General features: G+C 43.0%; 2 protein-coding genes across 11 annotated transcripts in view; both read left to right on the top strand.

Annotated features, from left to right (window-relative positions):
- LOC117428543 (band 4.1-like protein 1) overlaps window positions 1–16,904 on the top strand; it is a 41,610-nt gene extending 24,706 nt beyond the window's left edge. For 2 of the 9 annotated variants that reach the window (XM_059003648.1, XM_059003649.1), the window contains exons 10-26: window positions 646–743; window positions 1,615–1,790; window positions 2,415–2,566; window positions 2,909–2,950; window positions 3,395–3,430; window positions 3,883–4,050; window positions 4,391–4,474; window positions 5,293–7,479; window positions 9,757–9,807; window positions 10,443–10,799; window positions 11,581–11,721; window positions 11,981–12,058; window positions 12,573–12,644; window positions 12,920–13,003; window positions 13,452–13,532; window positions 13,651–13,767; window positions 14,041–16,904. In XM_059003648.1, coding sequence (XP_058859631.1) covers window positions 646–743; window positions 1,615–1,790; window positions 2,415–2,566; window positions 2,909–2,950; window positions 3,395–3,430; window positions 3,883–4,050; window positions 4,391–4,474; window positions 5,293–7,479; window positions 9,757–9,807; window positions 10,443–10,799; window positions 11,581–11,721; window positions 11,981–12,058; window positions 12,573–12,644; window positions 12,920–13,003; window positions 13,452–13,532; window positions 13,651–13,767; window positions 14,041–14,046 — 3,930 coding nt within the window. In that variant the 3' untranslated portion in view covers window positions 14,047–16,904. Of the gene's footprint in view, window positions 1–645; window positions 744–1,614; window positions 1,791–2,414; window positions 2,567–2,908; window positions 2,951–3,394; window positions 3,431–3,882; window positions 4,051–4,390; window positions 4,475–5,292; window positions 7,480–9,756; window positions 9,808–10,442; window positions 10,800–11,081; window positions 11,151–11,580; window positions 11,722–11,980; window positions 12,059–12,572; window positions 12,645–12,919; window positions 13,004–13,451; window positions 13,533–13,650; window positions 13,768–14,040 lie in introns of those variants that run through there. The other 7 variants (XM_059003650.1, XM_059003651.1, XM_059003654.1 and 4 more) reach the window with 7 other exon arrangements.
- Window positions 16,905–18,810: 1,906 nt separating this feature from the next.
- On the top strand, window positions 18,811–23,853 carry LOC131702063 (ornithine decarboxylase-like). 2 transcript variants are annotated; one of them, XM_059003711.1, is made up of 9 exons: window positions 18,811–19,188; window positions 19,346–19,519; window positions 20,293–20,465; window positions 20,549–20,683; window positions 21,059–21,224; window positions 21,331–21,493; window positions 21,817–21,923; window positions 22,562–22,768; window positions 23,412–23,853. In XM_059003711.1, exons 1-9 carry the CDS (start codon window positions 19,096–19,098, stop codon window positions 23,499–23,501), a joined length of 1,308 nt encoding a protein of 435 aa, XP_058859694.1. In that variant the 5' UTR covers window positions 18,811–19,095; the 3' UTR covers window positions 23,502–23,853. The 2 variants fall into 2 exon arrangements, with proteins under 2 accessions (XP_058859694.1, XP_058859693.1); XM_059003710.1 differs by having other exon boundaries at window positions 18,812–19,188; window positions 22,559–22,768.
- The last annotated feature ends 82 nt before the right edge of the window (window positions 23,854–23,935 follow it).

Genomic DNA, 23,935 nt, shown 5'->3' with positions numbered 1-23,935 from the left:
GGAGCCGTGCCATTTACACAGTTATACACACAGCGACCGAGCACTGACATTCTTTCCTCTCACTGGGGGAAAGGCAGCCTCATTCCTGCAGATCACTGGAGTGGCTCATGTGAAAGAGAAATCCAGTGCATGAGAAAAGGAGAATAAAGAGTGCCTTTAACAGGACTGCTCGGCATCCAAAATCTCATTTTAATTGAAGAAAAGTAGAAAATTGGCTTTCAAACTTGGGGGCCCTTGTTCACCTAAGCAAGTGCGTTGAATGATCTAAAGTCTACAGTACAGAGCATCATGCATATCAAACTATATTATTTAATAAAGCAGACTTATATATTTGTGAATAGGTTTAAAACAGGGTGTGTTATTTAAAGATGTTGGACTAGATTCGCAAAAGCTTTTCACTCCAAAATGTCATTATCACAATTTGTTTTCTGAGAGGAAAAACACACCAAGTAAAGTTAACCAACCAGAAATAAACTGCTTTTTTACAAGTATTTAGGGTGTTGAAAGTAGCCAAAGCAATAACGCTTTTAATAGTTTTGGAAAAAGCGTGTTTTTTTTTTCCTTTCATAAAAAAAGAATAATGTGCCCCATTGTATCCTGTGCCTCAAGCCAGACTAAACCCCTTCTGCTTCACTCCCTCCTTAGTATGAGCAGTTTGAGAGCACCATTGGCTTCAAGTTGCCAAACCACCGGGCTGCCAAGCGTCTCTGGAAGGTCTGCATTGAGCACCACACCTTCTTTAGGTAAGGGGATATAGGAAGCCTTGATGTGCCCTCGCCCACACAGCCAGCTTTTTAAAAACCCTCTTCTCATCCATGATGGTCTGAACAGCAATTCACCACCTGCAGGAATCTGTAACAGAGTATGCATTTTAGAACTAACTCGCACCACCTCCTGGAGAGAGAAGATGTGTGCCCCTACACCCTGTATAGCAATCACGGTCCTGGAGCCTTGTATAGCAGGGGTGTCCAATCACGGTCCTGGAGGGCTATTCCATTCCAGGTTTAACAGGTAAAATGATATCATGAACTACTTCAGGGTCTGGAGGGTTCATTGATTCAATTCATTTAGAACAGGGTTAGAGCAAAGACCAGGGAGTGGAAGGACCAGCTTGGACCAGCCCTGCTGAACAGGGCAGCAGAGCCCTATTCAAACTAAGGGTGACTGAGCTCAAGACCGAGACTTCCTGGGGTGGGCTTGCTAGGGGTGTGTTTAAGGCACCTCAAGGTTTAAGGCAGTGGGTTGGCAGAGCATTGATGCTAGAGGGATGGGATGGTACCCATGGGTGTTTAAAGAGTTAATTTGAGAAGTAGGGTGAGGCTGCATTCAACATTGATTCAACATTGATTCACTGTGAAACTTGAAAAACAGGGTGTGGTTCTATCAGGTATTTTACACTTGTGAACAGGTACAAAATAATACGTCCTCTATAATGAAGCGTCATTGTGTTTTTAACATTTGAATTCACACCACCTTCTGTTTCATGTTTAAAATGTTACTAGTTCTGTTATCTCTGTTATAACATTATGAACTTTTCTGTTCCCAATTCCAATAATAATTGGATTGTACCCCATCATCTGTGCTTCCCTCTTTCTCTCTTCCTTTCCCCCCCAGGCTGGTGTCCCCCGAGCCACCTCCCAAAGGATTCCTGGTAACGGGCTCCAAGTTCCGATACAGCGGGCGGACACAGACCCAAACGCGGCAGGCCAGCGCCCTCATCGACAGGCCGGCCCCTACATTCGAGAGGTCAGCCAGCAAGAAGTACCTGCTGTCACGCAGCATGGATGGAGGTGAGTGCCGCTCAGTCACATCTTCGCGAGGCATCCTCACGCTACGGCTTCAGAAGAAATATGTGCAGCTGCACTCTGTCGCTTGGGTTTATTTTTCCTATAGATTGTAAAATACTGTAAACCCCTTTTTATCCATGGCCTCTTTTATATTTCAAGATTTTACTGATGAACTAACAGTTGTATTATACAGTACTGTGCAAATAGCAGCCGTTTTAATGGACATTGTGATAAAAGGGTTTTATAGTGTTTCTGTTTCTCATGCACACACACCCATTATATATTTGCCATGCTTTCCCCATGCTTATATCATGTATTTAACACAGTTTAGCTTTATCACCAGAATCAAAGGCACCTTAATATGTTCAGTAGAGAATGACAGTTACATTTTTAAAATGTTAATACCATTTTGATTCATTGCCATTCTGAAGTGTGAACTGTAAGTACTGAGAGCATGATCCTGGCTGTGCCACCTCAATTCTGCTGCACTCCCAGATGCATCACAAATTCCGCCTCATTCCTAGCAGTGCTGGGTAGGTGCAGCTCCCTCCCCCAGGCAATGTGCACCATTCCTGCCCTTCCCTGTCCTGTTCCCGGGTTTGTCCTATTCACATTTCTAACCTGCAGAGTTCTCCCGCCCAGCCTCTGTCCTCGGAGAGAACCGCGAGGGAGTGGCGCAGCGCAGCGCCAGCGAGAGGCAGCGGAGACGATCGGGAGACGAGCAGGACGAGGAGGGTTCCTACAGAGCCACCTCGCCCACCAAGATCAAAGAGTTCAAGGTAAAGTGCTGCTGGCGATCCGTCACCCTGTTTTGCTTTCTGGACAGAACACAATTAGTGAGCTGTGTAGATTCTCCCACTCCCCCTGTGGATCCTACACTGGTTATAGCAGTGTTCTCTTTAGACTCCATGGCTTCTTTGGGTGGGTCAGACATGGCCGGCTCCACAGAGAAGCCCCTTTGTGACACGTCTGTTTTTTTTTTTTTAGTCTTCCCTGTACACCCATAGATACATATTAGAGATCCGATGAACCTTCCTGTTTAAAATCTCACCTCTGCAGTACCTCTCCTATTTCTCTATTGATTTATTTCTCTCTGTCTCGTTTTAACCCTGTGCTCTCAGAAGGAGGATATGGAGGGCGAGTCTCCAGCCGACAAACAGGAGGTATATCTGTCTTTCATCTCGGACACATGTCTGTCACGTTTCGCAAAAACAAACACCGTCTTACCAAGAGAGTCCTTCTTCCTGACCTCCTCTCTTCCACCCATTTCCCCTCATAGTGTTCTGAGTCATCGAAGAAACCAGAATTTCTGTCTGTGTCCGTTGTCTAGAATATTCAAGGGTCTCCCCGTTTTTTCTCTTCAGTCTTTGTCTGGAGTAAAGTTGACTCCCATTTATCCTCGTGTTCAATCCCTAATGTAGTGTAATCTATACCTTATTGCCCGTGTGCATGTCCTCCTGTTTAAAATCAATATATCTGACATATGCAACTGCGTTTTGATTGTGTTTCAGATATAGTTAGGAGTATGCTTATATGGTCTGTCTGTCTGTCTGTGGTGTCTGACCCCTTCTTGACCCCCTTCTCTCTCTCCCTCTTTGGGCTTTCAGTCGGATCAGGAGTCCACCCCCCAACACAAACAAGAGGTACTTTGGTGTCAACTGCAATCTGCCGCTAGCCCTGTGTGTGTGTGTTGGTCCCTAGTTGATACTTAAAAATAAACAATACTTTCTTTTACTCTGTGAAATGTGTCAAAACTAGTACAAGAAAGGGGAATTGTGGGGGGGTCTAGTCATATTATTGTTTCTAACTTTGTACAGAGAGTAGGACTAGAGGGCGGATACAGTATGTACAGAAAGGGCAAGTTGAGGTAAAGGATGTTTAGATTGTGTCTGTCAGGTAGTGCTGCAGCAGCTATAATAATGAGCTTATTCAGGAAACCTGCCTGACAGTGAACTAGAAATGGACGAGCCTCGGGTCCAAAGAAGTCCCCTTCCTACACTCAACCAGGCCTTCGTGGTACCCCCACTTATAATGGCCGGGGATGTGTGTGACTTGTAGGCCTTGTTGACGAATTTAAATGGCTCTGGTTCCACAGTTCCAGGACAAGACAGAGGATGTGTTGCTGAAGCACCAGGCCAGCATCAACGAGCTGAAGAGGGCCTTGAAGGAACCCAACAGCAAGCTGGTCCACCGGGAAAAACGGCTTTCCGCCACCTCCCAGAAATACGGGGGCTCACCTGGGACCACGCCGGAGAAGAAGCCTGTGAGTCCACACTGAGGGGTGTGAGCAGGGGGGCTATTGTCTGTGTGTGCGTGCAAGGGGAGAGAAGGGTGTCTGTGTGTGTGCGTGCGAGGGGAGAGAGGGTTTTGTTTGAAGGGCCATCGTTTAGATACATGTTGTGAGAACCATAAGTTATATCCCTGAAGGAACAAAAAAATATCTCTGCGGCATTTGTATGGCGAGCGTATACGTTAGAATGAAATAATGAATGCGGTAAGAGGAATTAAGTACTGCTCCTTTAAGCTTTGAGGGAGTTCATGTTTAACTACTGCTCTCTCTTTCTGTTTTTTTGCGCCTCTCCCTGTGGAACTGTAAAAATCAGGCGTCGGGAGAAGAGGGGAGGGAGGAGCCTGTGGCCACTGCTCTAGAAGGCTTCACCCAGAAGACTGTGGTATCTTCGCCCGAGGTTACCTTTCTCTCTCTCTTCTTCCTTCCCCTTGTGCATTGTATCACAGATTCAACCAGAGCAAGTTTTGAAGAGTGGTACTGTATGGGTATGCCAAGTAGAGTCTTCATGTTAGCTGCAGGGGAGTGCTATGCCCTTGTGGTGGTGCATGTGATGATAACATGTTCTTAGGTATTCAGCCCTTTCAGCACAGTCTGAGACCCTGTCCCCATTCTAGGGCAAGAAAGGGTAGCCTATTGATAACGCTTATTGAGAGTGCAATACACTTTGTAGAGAACTTTAGTTACCAAACTTGAAAACAGAACAAAACCCCAAATTATGATTATTTAAAAAAAGTTTTAGCTTCAATGTCAAAACCCTGTCGAGGGAACAGAAAGAAGGCATACGTACTTTGGAAAAATAAGAGAATCTCACCAGGTTAATTCCTATGATGACCTATCGCCAGGCTGGGTTTGGGTGATAAGTGGAATTGCAGTTAAATGGAGTGTATCTAGATGAATTAAGAATAGCAGGATTGTCAAAACCATGGACCCCACTTCCAAATATAGATAATGTGTGCAGTATGTTTTAAAATGCAACCTGATGTACTGATCTCACTAATAAAGACTCCACCAGCCACCATGAACATATTACAACTGGTTTCTCTGGTTGAGCTGAATATGAGATAAGTATGACCTACTAGTACATTATTATTCTAGCTGTCACACTGTATTTCAAAGAGTACACTTATTACAATAAGGAAGGGACTTTCAGTAAAGTTAAGGGGGATGGGGAGACAGTGTGATGCTAACTGTGTTCAATCTATATCAATATCATAGGGCTCTGAGGAGTGGGTATTTATTGAAAAGCATATCTCCAGCCAAGAGGAGCTGGCTGTTGCATTGAAAGATAAGAAGGAAAAGTCTTCTGCTCATGATCAGGAGCAAGCTGTAGACTCCCTATACAGAACAGAGGAGGAAAACCCTGCTGTGGTAAGCTCACAGGAGGAGGCTGTTCAAGAATCGGGAGACACTCAAGAGGGCAAGGATATGATGGAGGACCAGGATGCTGCAGAAGAGACAGTGGTTCAGGAAACTTTGGATGAGAAAGTACTGACCGATGAAGAAGCCCCTTCAGCACAAGAATCTGGAGCAGAATCATCCAAACCACAGAATCTTGAAAAAAAACTAGATGACACTGTAGCTGTCTGTCAAGAGGGAAATCAAGCCCAACATTCTTTGGGTGAATCTGTAAAAGAGAAGCAAGACAATAAGACACAGCTAACTCAGGACTCTGGAGGTGTTTCTGAAATCGAGGCTGACTCCTCGGTCTTGGAAACCCAAGATGAACGACAGACTGACTCTGTTCGAGTCCAGAGGGAGCCGAGACCACAAAGTCTCAACCTTGGGAATCCTGCAGACCTGTTTTATGAGACAGAGCAACCACACACTGGAGAGGAAAATAAGGATCTGGAGAGTGACGAAGAAACACCACCAGATGAAATAAACAATGAAGGAAATGAAGCTGAAGAATATAGGTCAGACTTTCAGGAGACGATGACTGTTTCATCAGAACCGTACTTGCAAATGGAAGAAGTGGAGAGACCAAAGTCACCTTCTTCCCCAGAAAAGCTGACTTCCTTCCTCCAAAATGCAACAGAGGTGCAATCAAAGCCAAAATCAGAACCTCCAGATTCTAGGCCATCCTTAAAGCAAGAAGAGACAAGCCCTAATAAAGTTAAAGGGGATGAACTAGCTCCCTTTCTGAATGAGGAGGAAGCAAAAGTAGGAGTTGGCGACCGTGGAAAATCTGAAACTGAGGAAGATGAGAAAAAGACAGTTACCGTGACAGAGGAAAAATCTTTAATTAAAACATGCTCCGTTCTGAGTGTGACAGAACTCTCCAAAGACACAGAGAAAACAGTTTTTCCAGATGGGGAGGAAATCCAAAAAGTAGAGGACAAAACGATAGAAAAGAGGATTAGTCACCAAGCAGACAACGGAGCAGACTCAACCGGGTCTACAGGAGCTGCCGAGGCAGAGGCGCAAATGGATCTTGAGCCAAAGCAACCAGAAACTATTGAACTGACTGCGCCTACAGTAGCTGAGGAAGAAACATCAGAGAAAGACTTTCCTGTAAACGATAAATCTGAGAAGCCAGAGCCTCTGAACAAAGAAAAAGCAGAAGACTCCTTCACAGAGGAACAGTCTTCTGAAGCTGAAAAAAAAGCACTCAAAAGACAAGAGAGTTCAAAAGAAAAATCTCCTGGAAATGATGAGGGACGGACTACCATTAGAGAGCAGGTAGAAGAGGGCCCAGTCATCCTATTTCCGGAGACAGACATAAGGTGTGAAGCTGATGGTGAAGAGGCAAAGGAAGACAGGTCTTCCGAACTCGCAGAACCAGGAGCAAAAGAATCCAGAAAAGTAGGAGATGGTGAATATAAGAAAGGAGACTCAGAATTAAAACCAGGTGAGGACGACAGTCAGATTACTGCCCTGGAAAGTGAGAGCCAGGGACCAGGTGCAGAAAGCAATCTGGACCGTTCTGGAAAGGACGATTCAAGTTTGTGTGAAAGAAAATCAAATGAGTTGATACCAGATAGCAGGAAGCTAGACGAGGAGACATCTGGTTTCCACACACCTGACCCAAGCCTAGTTGCTGTTGCCACCCTAACTACTCAGGAAAGCAAACAGAAGGCTAGCGACCAACATAGTCATGACAAACCTGAGGAACATGCTGGCAAGTCAACCCATGGGACCGAAGAAATGGAGAAAGGGGAGACTGGAGAGACTGTGGATGCGGGGAAAGATCTTGAGTCTGAACAAAAAAATCAACCGGATGAACAGGCTGACAAAAAAGCACAGGACACCCAGTGCTCAGACACCAAGACAGAGACAGCCCGTACAGATGTGCCAGAGTTTCGGGCAAAACCAGTAAAGCGCCAGGGGCCTGCCGTGCCCCCCAGACCCAGCCGAACTTTCCCCAAGGACCCTGGCCCGGAAGTGGCAAAGAAGAAACACGTGGTAAATCTGCTTAGCATCCACTTCCCTGCGTACCATCCGATGATACAGCATATCCATTAATATTTATTTTATTAATTGCAAATATATATATTTATATATATCTGTGCGTATATGTGAAAAAAAGTGCTTCCAACACTTTTTTGCTGTCTCATTGAAACGAGCTGATGCACGCAGTGCTGCATTTGTCTATCATGAATTGTGGACCGCCCCCTCTCTCCTTCCACCTCCTCCCCCTCCTTTAAACACCCGAGCGGTCATCCTGCTTGTGCATCGGTAGAAGCCTGCGGAGTATCAGAGCTTTGTCTTGACCCCGAAAGCCGTACTTTCTCACGCTTTGGCTTGCGACTTGCTTTGGTTGTCTCCCTCCAACCATCACTCTTTTTCCTTCCAACCCTCATTTTAAACAAACATGTAGACATGTCTTTCAGCTGGTTGTAAGGAAAAGGGCATCTTTACGCTTTTTGTGATGGCACTGCCCACTCCTAAGCTCAGAGGTTTCTCCAGTGCTTAATTTGTTGGTGCCAGTGTCTCTGATGCAGCCCAGAATAAGGTCTGGATGGGTGAGTGGCTCTAAAGTAGAATTAATTTGAGCATTTCATGTTACAACCAAACCTGCTTGAACCATTTTCCACAAATGTGAATTTTTTGAAGCTGCAGTGTCCCACAAACATGAACAATTGTATATAAAAAAGAAATGATTGATAAAAACTTGAAGTGCAGTTACCCATTGCGTCTACAAGAAGAATCCATTGACGAAGGCTGCAACAGCATACCTATTTCACTCATGCTGTCATGTGGTGGCATGCAGCTTTAAATCTTTCAGGAAGCCCCCATATTATTGTAAAAGGTCTTTCTATCAAGTTCATAAAATCCCAGAAGCTGTCAGTTCCTCATCTTTATCAGATACAAAATCAATTCCTGTAGACAGATGGAAAGGCAGACAGGTGGCTTCGGTCAGTTTCCTGGGATTAAACACTTGATCCATCCCTGTGAGGGGATGACCAGCGCTCCGAGGGCTGGTGTTTGGGAAGTACTATAAAAAAAAAAGGAGAGCTTGTGTGTTCAAACTCGTTGAGAGACCCCTGAGACTGAGTGGCTGCTCTGCCTGCTCCCTGCACCCCTGACCATTGCTCGTCTCTCCTAACTCTGCACCCCTCTCTTTGTCAGCACTGCTCTGTATAGGACCTTGGCGTCAATTACACTGGTAGACTTTGTCACGTTTGTGTGGTGATTCTGAACTGGGCAATGCAGAACCAAACATTTTTCAACTGTTAGTTCCGCTAGTTCCCTCTGCAGTCTACAATGTAAATGATCATAAATTCCTTCACCTGCCTTTCGATATTTCCCTGTTGGAGTGATCAATTGACAGCCTTCTGTTGTGGGTCTATCGTTAGGTTACGTCCTCCTCAAATGCAATTTGGGTTTGTTGGTGCTAATTTGAACTGATTTGATTTTGGTCGATGGGAGCTAAGCTTAGAGGGGAGTATCAGGCTGATAGGGTTACATTTAGGGGGTTTGTAGAGCTTTGTATTTCGTATGAGTTACAATACTAATAAAGAGTTAGTAAAGGTTGTAGGGTTTACATGCTGGAATAGGGAATTATGGAAGAGCTATCAGTAAACGCAGTATTCCGGAGATGAGGAAGGTGAAAGCTTTCACTGTAACCCATAAATAATACATTTTTAAGAAGCCTTAATACAGTCAGTCCCAGGTTTTTGGGATAGTGAGCTACAAAGAGGAATACCTAAATGGCATACAATAACAGGATAGTAGAATTGTCACATTTAAAATACTTTTTGTCAGTTACAGAATATATATTTGTAATGTTACCATTATGGATGGGAGAAGTGGATTGTGTCTGTTTAATTGGTTCTGATGTGTTTTTATGTGGTTGTATGTTGTTTTTGACATACCTTATGATCATAATTTGTATCTTATTGCATGTACAAAACAACATGTTTCCCTTAATATACAGTAGTCCTTATTCCTCAATATATACTGTACACTTACAGAATTGTTTAATATAGCCTACACTTTTGTTTATCAAATAGGTATCTATGAAAATATTGAAATATCGTATTAATAAGTTTACGTGTATTACGTTTATAATATATTTCAATTTTCTGAATTTTTCGGTCAGCTTTCAGAAATCTCAAATCGCTCTAAGAAACACGACAGGGAGCGCGTTTCTGTTTCGTTGGGTTGATTGCTGGATCAGTGAAATTGACAAGTGGTCTTTAGGTCCGGTTTGCCCATGCTTTCCTTTTGCTTTTGCAGGAGCCCCTCGCCACACCCGCCATTCATGAAGAAGCACTTGACGAATCACAGGTTGCTCACTTTTGCTTGAATATAAAAGATCACATCATCCATATTTCATTAACCCCTTGGCCCACAAACTCTACACACTGCCTGGTGTCCGTTTGCATTGTCATCAATCTCACTTCTTAATATCACCCATCCCCCACTACCAGGCTTTTAGTCTCCTGAATATTTCATAATTAAAACCTTGACGGTAATTAGAGACGTATTTCTCCAGTCTTTAATTATCTCCTGCTTTCTGAAAGGAGAAAATGTCCTGTTTATGTTAAAGAATTAGAAACAAACAACCCAAGAGACACTTTGAAAATATGTCTTTTCTGTACTGAATCTGGTGGCTATAAAACCAATGTATTTATTGAGCTCTCTGTATTGAGTTTACCATCCTTTTCACACAGAAATTACAATATTGGACATGCTGGAATAACAAAGCCACACAAGCAAGATAAATGTAGCTAGTCATCTTTACTCTGTCAATCAGTGGCGGTCAAATATATGATTTTTCTCTGATCAGAAAAGAAGGGGTCCTCCACCTTTCCTGTTCCCATCTCTCATCCGTGATCACCTCCATCCAGACCCAGGTTTCTGCCCTGGCGGTGGTGTCCAGCTGTCCACTGTGACTCACTGTGTCTCGGTCTCTTGTCCAGAGAGAGCCGTGGGAGCGGCGGCTGGGCTCGGCCTCAGAGGATGACCAGGAGAGGGAGACGTTGTACCTGAAGGAGACACACCTTGGCATTGAGCGCAAGTGCTCCAGCATCACTGTCAGCTCCACCTCCAGCCTGGAGGCCGAGGTGGACTTCACCGTCATCATGGACCTTCACACCGGCGTGGAGGAGTTCTCCAAGGGCATGTCGGAGCTGGGGGGGCGGGACAGGCTGCCTGAGGTGGACCGGGACGACTTTGAGGAGACCTCTTGCTTCTTCTCGGCCAGGCTCATGTCTACCCAGGAGAAACCTCCAGAGGAGATGCAAGGCAAAGGCTTAGAAGATCTGTCACACCACGAGGTAGCACAATTCACCTCCCCTCCCTTCGCACACACACACCAGCACCCAGTTCTCCTCACCCGACTGACCGGTCCTCCATCACAATGCATGAACTGTGTTTGTGGGCATGTAAAAAGCATGTTGAAGCACATTTTTGGTTTCCTGGCCGTCTTCAGTTTGACAACCATCGGAAGCATGTCACTTTCACTTGTTGTTGGTTTTTTTTGGAGCTCTTTATGAATTTGCATCTTCTCTATAAGTTTTTGTGTTTTTTTGTTTTTCGTTCATTTTTGTTTTTTTAAGGAATGTATGCTAAACCGCCATCTTTCATCTGTGAAGACCTGAGCTCTCCTTGAATCCGAGACTTGCGAGGTACTGTGCTTGTATACCCTCAGGGTATAGCGTCAGATTTTAAACATGGTTGCAGCGACTCCAGCTCAGTTCATAGTATTGGAGATCATACATGGACAAATTCATATATCCATGTATATGCATGTATTTATATGTATCCATGTCAACTGTGCATGCTTTGTCCTTGATTTTCTGGTCATGCCAAAACCACACAAAACCAAATATCCTTGCCTTACCATTAGTGGAGCTCAATAGACAGTCATCCTTAGAAAGGTGGGTGGTCCATTGATAACCATGTTCAAGGTCCATGGATTGTCTGTGAACGAAGCATGGTCATAAAGCAGATAGAATCTAGATTACTAAAATAGTAGAGGGCTGATTTTAGTCTATCATAGTAAAGCCTTAGTGATTTCCACCTTCCAGGTGTACTTAGGTGTGTCTGTTTTCACAGCCACTAGACACAAAGAACAAAACTACTGTTGTGAGCACTGCGCCGTCCCTCAAAAAGACAGACGCCAAGGCTGAAGAGCCTTCTACTGAAGCTTCCGTTGTATCCCAAACCAAGACTACAAAAACAGAGGCAACTGAGCAGGTAATGTAATGCATTGAGCTTTTAATCAATTACCTGGCCATCACCTCTTGGGTTGGGCTGTTCAACCTCTCCAGATTTCATGGGATAAGCAGGCATGTTTTGTGGTCAATGTTTTTTTGTATTATTTTAAAAAGAAAAGTAAATAGTTAAATATGAGAAACACAAGATCGTTACTTGGAGCTGGTTGTGGAGCGCAGAGGTAAGAATATTAAAAACGGTAAGATTGTGCCTGATGTGACTCTCCTTGTGTCCCGGTCAGGTGATGGGGAACAGCTGCACTGGCAAGGAGACCGCGACAGTGCCCCGGACAGTCACAACACTGGCATCCGTGTCACCGGTACGGTCCTCACTCGCTTCTTCATTCATTCTGGGATACTGCAAGGCTCCGTTCTCAGTCCTAAACGCAGTGCTTGCCTGCCTGATACTCACAATTGCCTTTTAAGAAGTATTTATTGGCAGGCATTAAATAACTCCATTCATTAATGTGTTGGGAAATTCACTTCCAGTCGGCTTTTAAAACACTGCGGAAGTTGATTGCCATTGATTTGGTTGTAAAGGCGAGGGAAAGACGGCTTGTTTTGAAATCAACACCTGCCGATTTTTAAATAAATGCTTCTTAAAGGCGATTCCAGGTACAAGTGTCAGCACACTCCTATTGCTTACATTGTCCCATGCTTTCATCGTTATTATTTAATTCAGATTGAATTTTACTTTCTGTTTCGGGGGGGATTGGGGGGGGGGGGGTTACAAGCAGTTGTCAGATTCAGTAGAGTGGTTAAGCAGCTCTGTGTTTTTCTGCTGTTTACTCTCATGCTGTCTCCTGTGTGTGACACCCCTGTCTGTTCTTGCAGAATCACAGTGTCGTCACTGGAAAAGAGGCTCCTCCCAGCCCCCAGCCTGCGCCCCCTGAGACCAGCTCGCCTGTAAGCTTACATTTTGGAGCACTTCTAAATAAATACTAAGGGGTAGAAACTTGCACACCTTAACGTCTAAATAAAAGTTCCCTTACAACCACTGCTGTTGTCACTTTAGTCACCGCTGTGCTGGGGATGCATATGGAGGAAGCTGTGCAGCAGTATGCAAGTCACTTTACACTTACTGTGATGCCCTCAATAACTTGTACAAAGATCTGTAGGAGAATATACAGCAGCTGATGTTTTTCTTTTTAATTGTTTTATTCTAATGCTGGCTCTTGCAGGTGAAAACTGGTACCCTTGGGAGGGCGGTGGGAACTGTCACCACGGAAACAGTTTCCTCAGCAACCACTACACACGTTACCAAGGTAATTTCCATAGAGTGGTTCCCAGCAACCAGGCATTCATATCTGCCTTAAAAAGATTTAACATACTCCTACTGTCCCAGGGATACTGCTATTAACTAGAGCCAAATGTGTCACGCAATATTGCTGTTGTTTTTGGAGATGTGAGGGAACGCTTTTAAGAGCACAGCAAGACTGCAACCATTTTAATAAATCTCATGTTGAGAGAGGGGAGTCTAGCCACTGGTTTGTGAGAAAATGGCTTCCTGACTGATGATGCTGCTGTATCACTGCATTTGCATTCCACATATACTTATAACTGCTTAGATAGAAAACTGGGTCTGATTTTTCATTTACTGCTTTAGCAGGGGATGTATTCCAATATATTTGTTCACTTCAAATGAATACATAAATGAAAAAAATAAAAAATGCTGCTTTTAGTAGTGCTTGTCCTGTGTTGTGTTACTTGCAGACAGTGAAAGGCGGGTTCTCAGAGACCAGGATTGAGAAGAGGATTATCATCACTGGAGATGACGATGTGGATCAGGACCAGGTAAGAGCTCATCTCCTGTCCTGTCATGGACCTGCTCCACAGACACAGTGCTCAATGATATGCTACAATGTGGAAGGTCATGTGATTCTGATTCCTGAGCCCCCTGTTCTCTCACCAGGTCCTCGCCATGGCAATTCAGGAGGCCAAGCAGCAGCATCCAGACATGCTGGTTACCAAGGCAGTGGTTGTCAGGGAAACAGAATCCTCTTCTCTGGAGAAACAAAGGAAATCACAGGTATGGTAGACCGGATTACCTAGCCCCTACGTTTTAGTCATTCAGTCCGAATTCTGTATGGGCTTCTTATACTTGATTGTATAGCTGTTTCTGTCAGTATTGTACATTTTGAAGTGTAAGGTATATTCCAACGCAGCTGGTTTAGACAATAAAAAGGAGTTTTCTTAAGCTAGTAACATTTTTAGTAATGATTTCCCTGTATTTCCATGCAAGTCCTATTCAGTATATCTGGTAATGTATTGCTGTGTAATGGGGGGTCTCTTGTTCCTGCAGTCCTGATCTCTGTCAGCTTGCTCTGGAGACCAGGGCTCCAGTAGGGAAGGGGACCGGAGGGGATTCTCGCCTGCTATTGCCCACCTCTGCCCCTGAGCCCCCGGCTGCTTCGAAACATCACCACAACACGCCGGCAAACAAAGAAAGACAGAGAAACCGAACAAAACCACAAGAGGACAACTTTAACCAAACGAATAAAAACAACCACAAAAAACACTGAACCCACGGCTGCTGTTTTACCTGCCAACACTCTTCCTCAACCCTCCCCAGCCCCCAGCCCCCTCCAGCACTGCCCCACATCCGCCTGTGAGTGCACACAGGATCTTCATGACTGGCCAGTGCATGTAAAAACCTGCAGAGCTTCCAACAGGGATGTGCCATTGCACCTGCTATAGATAGCCTTGTGGAAACCCAGCTGAGTTTGTCAAGCACTTTGTCAGTTTAGCCATAGCTATTGCGGGCTTAACATAAGCTTAACCGGCGTTTTGGGACACAACATGAGAGATCCAGACCAGAGACCAGTTCAACAGGGCTACAGGATTAAGATTTGTGCAAAAAGTGCCCCCTACAGGTGAAGTGAAACCCACATACCCTTTAACCTGAAAGATCAGTCAGCCCACCAGGTGAGAATGATTATTGAAACAGTTTTATAAAGGCAAGCCCCTTACTGTCTTCCACCTCTAGGGGGAAGTATAAACCCTGGCCTGACTCCTGTAGCCCTGTCTAAGTGCTTGCACACCTGCTTGTACAGCTTCACCAGTAGGAGGCAGTAAACATTAGGCGTGGATCTCTACGTTTATTTGTTTTTCAGTACATAGTTTACACCACTACCTCTGTTTTCATCCCCCAGTTCCATCAAGCACAGGTTATAAACTGGAGCCGTTCTAGCATTGTGTTGTGGGAAAATATTAAAAGCTCTCCCAAGAACTGCAGCTTGAAGAGGGAGGCATGAAAGGACTGCAGTGGCACAGCTAAAAAAAACAAAGGGCAAAAACAAGGCATTGTAGGACTGAATCCCCCTTTTACAAGATGAACTCCTGGGCTTGCAAATCACACTGTTCAGCAGGATTTAATCACAGAAATCAACTCCGGGACCCGTTCTCCTGTACAGTGAGCAGGCTGAAATTTAAAAGAAATACCGCGGGCTCACCTCCTGGTTTCCTAACCCTGCCTCTTATCATTTTCTATGACGATCAGTCACGTAGTATCATTAAAGCAAAATGGGTTTAATAGGTGAGTTTTCTGAAATGCTACACTATTGAAATGTGAGATTTTTTTCTTTCTTTCTTTGTTTTTAAATTATGTTGTATGAATTTACTTGTGTATTTATATGAGAATGGTGAATGCGAGTTTGCTGGGGCTTTCTTTCCCTAAAAGCGAGTGCAGGATTTGGCATCAGGATAAAAGTGAATCATGTAGCAGCATGGAGCAGGTGGGGTTTGTGTGGCATTGAAAAGGCGATGGCCTGACTGAATGCCACATGAAACTGGGACTGCAACACTGAATACATGGACTATAGGGGAGGTTTGCACTGAGCAGAACTGTGCTTTTCATTATCATGACTGGGGAATATACAGTGAGGCAGTTACTTGCTTGGGCTTTAGAGTGAATGCTATTGTAGAACATACAGCAATAGGCTTTACAAGATCCATAGGAACTACAACTTGAGATCAGTGTAAGCGCGGCTATGGAAGGTCTAGCAATAACTGTGAAAAGAGATTTAATATCGCATCTGCAGTATATCGCCTAAAGGTTGCCCATAGTGTTACCCTGGTGTTTACTGTGACACTAGATTTATTACAGTATCTAGCTTTTTTCTCTCGCCTCTTTCTTGCACCTGATTAGGGAAGGGAAAGACAAGCTCAGCACCACTGCTGTTTAACTGGTTTAGTTTTGTTTCTGATGTTTTTTTTTATTTGTGTTTTTTGATTTTTTTTGTTTGATTTATTTTACATTTTGTCCTCTTACTGCTGGAGTTTGTGGCTCGTGTGTGTTACGTGAACGGTTTTATAGTTAATGCCAGCAATGGTAAATGCAAAAGGGGTCTCCAGCCAATGCCACCCAGATCAATAAAATCCAACCCTCTCCTAACTCACAGCCCCCAGATCAGGGTTCTGCAAATAATCAATTACTTTAAAAAATGATACACTTAAGAAAACAACCAATTACTAGGGTCCTTAATGCTAACAGTGTTCTCTAACGGTAAGCCCAACTGTGCCCCCTGCTGGTGATAACTGTCCTTCTTTCAGCAATGCTCAGCCTGGGAGCTAAAGGAATGCTATTTAATTGATTAAAATGGATAACCAGAGAAATCTCTTAATTTTCATTCACGGTTGTCCTTTTTTATTATTAGCAACCAGGAGTGTCTTTTAAGTGTAATTCATATCTATGAATCAATATCTGTCACAAGATATTGATTCGAAAAAGCAGTCCCTAAATTATATGATCCCTTAAAAAAAAAAAAAAAAGACAAACTTAATTTGTAAGACCTTAAGTCCTGGTTCCCCCAGGAGAGTTGGCCCTTACTGCAGCGTATGGTAAAAGCATAGGAACGTTGGGAAGGCTACATGGTAAAGCAAAAAGAAAACTGTAAAATCACCAAGCAAGCTGACCCACGTAAACATCTCCAATGGGAAGCCTGTCTTTACCATTGCTGGCAGTGCTGGAAGCAAGAGCTTTGTGCACTGCGTCCTGGAAGCAGTCGAACCGCAGTCTGACCCTCCTTGCTTTGTGCACGGCTAGTAGGAGCACTTACTCAACCCCCACTCCTGCTCTTTGCTCTACATTGCCCCCTAGTGCTTGGTGGTGTGTGCTTGCTGTATTTGTATTTGGTCAAAGTGAAATAAATGTCTCAGTGCAATTCAGTACTGCTCTCTGGGTCTTTATTGATTTATGTATTTATTTATTACAACATTATTTATCAGGTATAAATGTTTCCATTCCAGTCACACTACTTGTTCAAGCCATACCTTAGGTTGGTTCATTGCTTAATGCATTAGTGAATTAAATAATCCTCTATCCATGGAAAGCCTTTTCATTGAGTGCTGTCATCAGGGTTCTGAGTGATAACACTGATGAAGGCAATGGCTGGAATGCTTGTCCGCTTGACAATGCTTTCCATGTGAGGAGCCTGTTGAGTTAATGAAGGAAACAAGCTGACCATTTATAAAGGGATACAGTCTGTAAATCTCCAGTGCAAATTCTCACAAGGGAAGGAGACAAAAATAAACAGTGAAGTTAATGCATCATGTACCTGTACTGGGATGTAGTGTTGGCTTATTTACAGGGTGAGGGTTACATTTCATTTGTGAGGTATTCATACTTTTTCCCAAAACCTGTGAAGTTTTTGGCTTCACTTGCCCTTTACTAAGATGGAGTGTGCATCCCTTAGACCCAAGGTCCTAAAGCATTCAAATATCTGTCTGGAATGTACAAAAAAATTTTCTTGTTTCAAATACATTTTCACAGCAACAATAACATTCATCACGTTCCATATTGTACAGTTACAGTTTCTACACTGCATCCAATACAAGCCCCAGTGGTGGGGTGTTTCCTACACTGGAAATAATGAATTCTTCTTCTTCTTCTTCTTCTTTTCACGACACAAAAAACTCATGCACAGTAAAAAGTATTCTACATTAAAGGTCAGTTTCTGTAGATCTGCTAACCCATTCTGCCGCAAGACGCAACAAAGACACCCATGAGTTTGCACATTGCCTTCCATTTGGTTAATCAAAACTGCGCCCTTAGCCTTTATGACATAACTCTACAATAGGGACTGATCTTATGTAAATACATGAACTGTGGAAGATACACCCCCTCCACTCATCGAGCAGGTGCCTCATTCCAAAGGAACAGTAAGCAGAGGTAAGCAGTGTTTTATTAGTCAAAATTTAATTGTGCTAAGATATAGTGTCAATGCTTTATATATATATATATATATATATATATATATATATATACTTTGTACAATATACATTTCGTAATTACTTGTACATTTTTCATGTGACTGCATTGTATATATCTTTTTTCAGCCTACCATTTTCTTCAGCATTTTATTTTAAGGTATTTGATCAACCTATAGCTTGGTTCTCAATTTTTACAAATCCTAGGTTTGCCAAAATACTAACAAAAAAGTCTTTATGGTACAAGAGAGATGTATCTCTAAAAGCAAGCACAGATACTCCACTTTGTTTCTCTTGGGATGATGATGGGTTCCTTTCAGTTTTGTGCTAAACCTCTTTTGGTATTTCAACTCTAATTCAGGATGTAGCTTTTCAAATGCAACATTAACAATATAGAAAGTGTAAGCAGCTATTTCCTGGTGCCTCATTCATGCCTGCGCTTATTTCTTGTAGACTGCAGCCAGACCACTGCAGTTGGACTGACCTAAAGAAATTAGTGGATCATAGATAGAGATACAGAATCAATTATTACTGACAGCTTGACAGAAAGAATGGAAGCCTTGGGCAGCACTTCAGCTAATTTCAAGTGAAACTGTATAATCGATATGCAGCTATGGCCAAAAGTTTAGCATCACCTAGAATTTGGGGATTGAGGCATAATTTAAAAACTAAAAATATATCAACAAAATTACAGTCTGTTGATTTATATTGATTTTGAGGTGTGAGTTGACAGCGCTCACATTTAAAATGGATGCAAAGTAGACAAAATATATATTTAAACTGCCCAAGAGGACCTAATGGAAATGATTACACATGGGAAAAAATGAGAATGCAGCAATAACCAAGTTCATTTCTGCAAATATACTCAATGATAAATAAAGGTGAAACAACTTCATAGTAAATATTTCATTTTTGGCCGTTGCTTTTCGGAAGAATTCCTGTAGACCCTTGTCTTTTTTATGTAAAATAAAAATAAATGGCCTTGAGAATTAATATTAACTGGGGACAATGATAAAAAGGATTTGTAAATGTATACGCTTCATTTTAATGTAGTGTAAGAACGTCCTTCCACGCAACACTTATTAAACAAAATCCTGGAATAACCTTCAATTACTCTCCTCTTGTAGCAAAGCCTTCTGCAGCAGAATTGATGGAGATCTTCCAATCGCAGGTGACCCTTATACAGGAGAAGACTACTGCTCTAGACCTGATGCACAGCAAACTGGAACAGGCTTCCCTCTCTGTGAGTACTACTCTCCACACAGCCTTCAAACAATGCTGTAGCCTTCATCCTTATCAAATGCAGAACCTGTATGGACCTGCATTGTTTCACACCAGGAAAATCAAAATGCAGTATTATTTTCGGGGGGCTTGTAAAGGGATCTGTCTGTCCTGCTCAGGGGGACGAGGACGCCTTCTATGTGGCGGACCTGGGGGACATTGTCAAGAAGCACCTGCGCTGGACGACGGCTCTCCCCCGTGTGCAGCCCTTCTACGCAGTGAAGTGCAACCCCATGGAAGCTGTGGTGCAGACACTGGCTGGGCTAGGGGCTGGGTTTGATTGTGCCAGCCAAGTAAGTTGCTTCCATTCCCTTGGCTCAGAAAGAGCCCTTTGTAATGATGTTTAGATCCAGTAGAGATGTCTGTTCCACCCACCTCCTTAAACAAATTCTTTCCCAATTTACATGGGGCTTATAAACATCTATAAAAGCATCCCCCTTATAAATGTTGAACACATCAAAGTATAATAAATCATAGTGAAATCATGGTTAAGCATAAGTAAGCATTGTAAAGCCAAGAGAAGTATAGTACAACATATTGGGGGCAGCAGTGTGGAGTAGTGGTTAGGGCTCTGGACTCTTGACCGGAGGGTTGTGGGTTCAATCCCCAGTGGGGGACACTGCTGTTGTACCTTTGAGCAAGGTACTTTACCTAGATTGCTCCAGTAAAAACCCAACTGTATAAATGGGTAATTGTATGTAAAGATAATGTGATATCTGTATAATGTGAAATAATGTATAATGTGATATCTTGTAACAATTGTAAGTCGCCCTGGATAAGGGCGTCTGCTAAGAAATAAATAATAATAATAATTGATAGACATTCATAGAATGACCATAGGAGAACTGCAAAATTACCATCCACCATAAACTTTTATAAGGGCTATAGGATATGTGTAGATGCAGTGTGTTTAGGATTTTCTTCTAGAAGCCAGACCTCCATTGTCCCCTCCCTTTGTAGCCTGGCAGCATGTGCCTGTTCCTCTTGTGTGTCATTCGGAGGTGTTGACAGTCCCAGTCTCTCTCTCTCTCCTCTCTCTCTCTCTCTCTCTCTCTCTCTCTCTCAGGTGGAGCTCGAGTTGGTAAGGGGTATGGGGGTCTTGCCTGAGAGGATTATCTATGCTAACCCCTGCAAGCAGACCTCGCACATCAAAAAAGCTGCCAGTCTGGGGGTCCGCACCATGACTTTCGACAACGAGGAGGAGCTCATTAAAGTGGCCAGAGCTCACCCAAATGCCAAGTAGGTGGGACCCAAGGTGAACATTTTCCAGGAGGCAGATGTTGATCCAACAGAGTACATAATTGTGAGTGTGTTTCCCACAGAATGGTGCTACGAATCGCTACAGCGGATAGTGGATCCATGTTTCCCATCAGCATAAAGTTTGGAGCCTCCCTGGAGGAATGTGGGCACTTGCTGGAGGTGGCTAGAGAGCTGGGTGTGGAGGTCATTGGAGTCAGGTAAGGTTTTTAACCAGGTATGGGGAAGCTGTGCGCCAACAGCAGATATCGCTGTTAAACACATCTTATCCAGCCCCAAGCAACAACAACGCAATGTCACAAATCTATTTAAAATGAAGTTAAACGTTTTGTTTAGCTCTGGCCCCTTGGGTCAGACAAAAACTATTTTGCATGAAGAGAAATGCAAAACGGGTTTCAGAATCGCGAACAGGAATTCGACTTTGCATTGGGTATTTAAAGTGTCTGTTAAAACAACTGTGTGAGCACTGGGAGCTGGTGCCCCAGTTCTGTTATAGAAACTGTAAGCTGTAATGCCCACACTAAGAGCAGTCAGTATGGCATCACATCCTTGAACTTGTTTTTGGAAACCTTCAGCTTCCATGTGGGAAGCAATTCCTCTGACCCCCATTGCTTCAGCGAGTCCATTGCCAATGCCCGAGGTGTGTTTGATCTGGGTGCTGACCTGGGACACGAGATGACGTTGCTGGATATAGGGGGAGGGTTTCCTGGATCTGACGATTTCATTGTAACATTTGAGGAAGTGAGTATCAGATAATCTGCCAGTTCACACTCATGATGTGCTCAATCCTTGAGGTTTTAATGGAACTAAGTGAGTGCAATAAAATGAGTCTTTACCTCTTTACCAGATTGCAAAAGTGATAAACCAGTCGCTGGAAGTACATTTCCCAGCAGAGAGTGGGGTCAACATCATTGCTGAGCCCGGGCGTTACTATGTGGCTTCAGCCTTCACTCTCGCTGTCAACATTATTGGCAAGAAGTGTCTCCCTTGGAACAAGGACACTTTTAGAGGTGGGTCCAGAATATTCCATGCTGATGATCTTTACTGCTGTGGCTTTTACTAGCAAGAGTGATAATCAATTTGTGACAAGGAAAGGATCTCCATGTATTATTTCAACAGCTGTAAATTGAATTATCGGTCACAAGTTGTCAGGTGTCTGCAATGTGGGAAGATTTGGGGTCAAAATTGGGGAGGGGTTTAGGACACTGACACGAGCATATTAGCTATTTGTATTCATATTGACTTGGTATTGTGCACCTGTTTTAAATATATATTTTCCAAATCCCGGTGGTGAGACTTTCTCCTAACTTAACCTGATTTTATGACCCCTTAGGTGAAGAGTGTGCTAAGTCTGTAAAGTACTACATTAACGATGGGGGATTCGGTTCCTTTGGGATGATCTTTCATTGCCACTTTACTCAGAAGGCTGTTCCATACAAGGTAAGTGAATGAGGCTTCAGAAAAAAAGTGACATCCATCCAGTGTGAAGTTATTTGTATAAACCGTTTTATATTCTGTTCCAATTGTATTCACATTCACAAGTGTTGCCTTTCCAGGTGCTAGTATAACTATACTACCATTACACATAGGGGACAGCACAATTGCACATTATAAACAGTCTAGAGAACCAAGCTTGATAACAGAATGTGTCCAGTTATTTCACTGCCACATTGTTTTACCCCCTGGCCATATCAATGATACAGACTGCACTCTGAGATTATTTTTTCACTGTTGGAACACAGCAAGGGAAACATTTACTTCCAAGTATCCTAGATGCCTTCTCTAGTTGTAGCTACAATTCAACCAATATTTTGGCTTTTGGCCGAATTTAATTAATGAGTAAGTAGCTTAACATGACATTTTTCTTTCTTTTTGTTTTCTATTTTGGTTCAAGTTTCCTTTGGTGTTGCTCCCTATTTGTTTTGAATTGAGAGTTTTGTTTTTCTTTTTGTCTTGTATTTATAAACAATTGTACGAAGGCCAAGAATTAGGTTTTTTTTTTCACCCTTGCATTTTTGGTGATCCTTGTTTCCTAATTAAGATGCCTGACTATGTGCCTCCTTCTCTGGTATTAGCAGATTGCGGGGCAGCCCCTGTATTCCAGCAGTGTCTGGGGTCCCACCTGCGCAGCAGAGGATCTGGTATCCAATCAGACTGAGCTTCCTGAACTGCAGGTTGGCGATTGGCTAATCTTTGAGAATATGGGCGCCTACACTGTCTCACAAGGCACACACTTCAACGGATTTCCCATTCCCAGAGTCCATTTCTGCATCTCCAGCAGTCTGGTAAGTGATGGGCAGAGCTAGTAGGGGGTACAAGCACACCCACTACACCAGGGCTATGCACCCCACCTGAGGATAATGTTGCACATACAGCTATAGCCAAAAGTTTTGCATCGCCCTAAAGAATGAACACATTTTGCTTCATAAAGTCGAAGGAAACCTGCCGAATAATGTTACATTAGCATATTGAATTACACACCACTATGGGGTTTTCCATATACTTGAAATTGAAAAATGTGACATTTTGAAATCTGATATGAAATACTGTACTACTATGATGGCTTAATGGTAGACTTTTTGTGATATCCGTTTGTAATTTCTTTGACAATATGTTAAATAAAAGATCTAAATTACGTTCATATATATATATTTTTTTATTATGTCTGAATCCTAACATTCTCAGTGATGCAAAACATTTGACCATAGCTGTCGATTATTAAATATGTCCAGACAACTAATTGTGATAGAATCTGTAGTGGACATCCATTGGACATTCCCCTGAGATACTGAAAGCATCAGAATCTAGATCATAGAAGCACAAGTTCTGCTTGCTTTAATCACAGGTTCTGCATGAACAGCATTTGGTACAAAACCAGATTCAACATCCTGCCACTGTAACCCTTACATTAATGTCTTTCCCTTTCAGCCACTGGATTTTGGGGACGAAAATGTCTGCTGTCTTGCTGTGACTGCTCTGGAGGACTCTGTGGTGGAAGGCTGTCTCATTATGAAATAGAAGGGAGTGGGACAGGCTAGACGTGTAGCCCCAGCCCCCTGCTGTCCCCTGAATTATATCATTACAGTTTTTATCTTTTGCATGTTTGTAGTGCATCAGCAGGGTTTTTAACTACTATTCCAATGCAAAGTAAAACTGTTATAAAAACAGCATGCTTAACTAGGGAGAAACATATGCAAACTCACCATGGTGCTTTTTCTTCTTAAGGGTGAATATTCAAATCTATTGCGATTGGGTTCTAGTCAATATCTTCCTGTGTCAACTGCTTGTGATGAACATATTGGATTGGAATGACATTAAAAAATACAAAAAATAAAAACCTCTCTTACCCTCAGATGTGTTTATTTTTCTGTTTACTTGGTAAACTCGTGGTATTTTATTATGCACTGAGATCCAGTTAAAAAAAAAAAAAAAATAGTTGCATTTTGCCCCTT

Source organism: Acipenser ruthenus, chromosome 29 (assembly GCF_902713425.1).
Source record: "Acipenser ruthenus chromosome 29, fAciRut3.2 maternal haplotype, whole genome shotgun sequence".
Lineage (NCBI taxonomy): Eukaryota > Metazoa > Chordata > Actinopteri > Acipenseriformes > Acipenseridae > Acipenser > Acipenser ruthenus.
The sequence above is the reverse complement of the archived record's forward strand: the minus strand, read 5'-3'. Positions and strand labels throughout refer to the sequence as shown.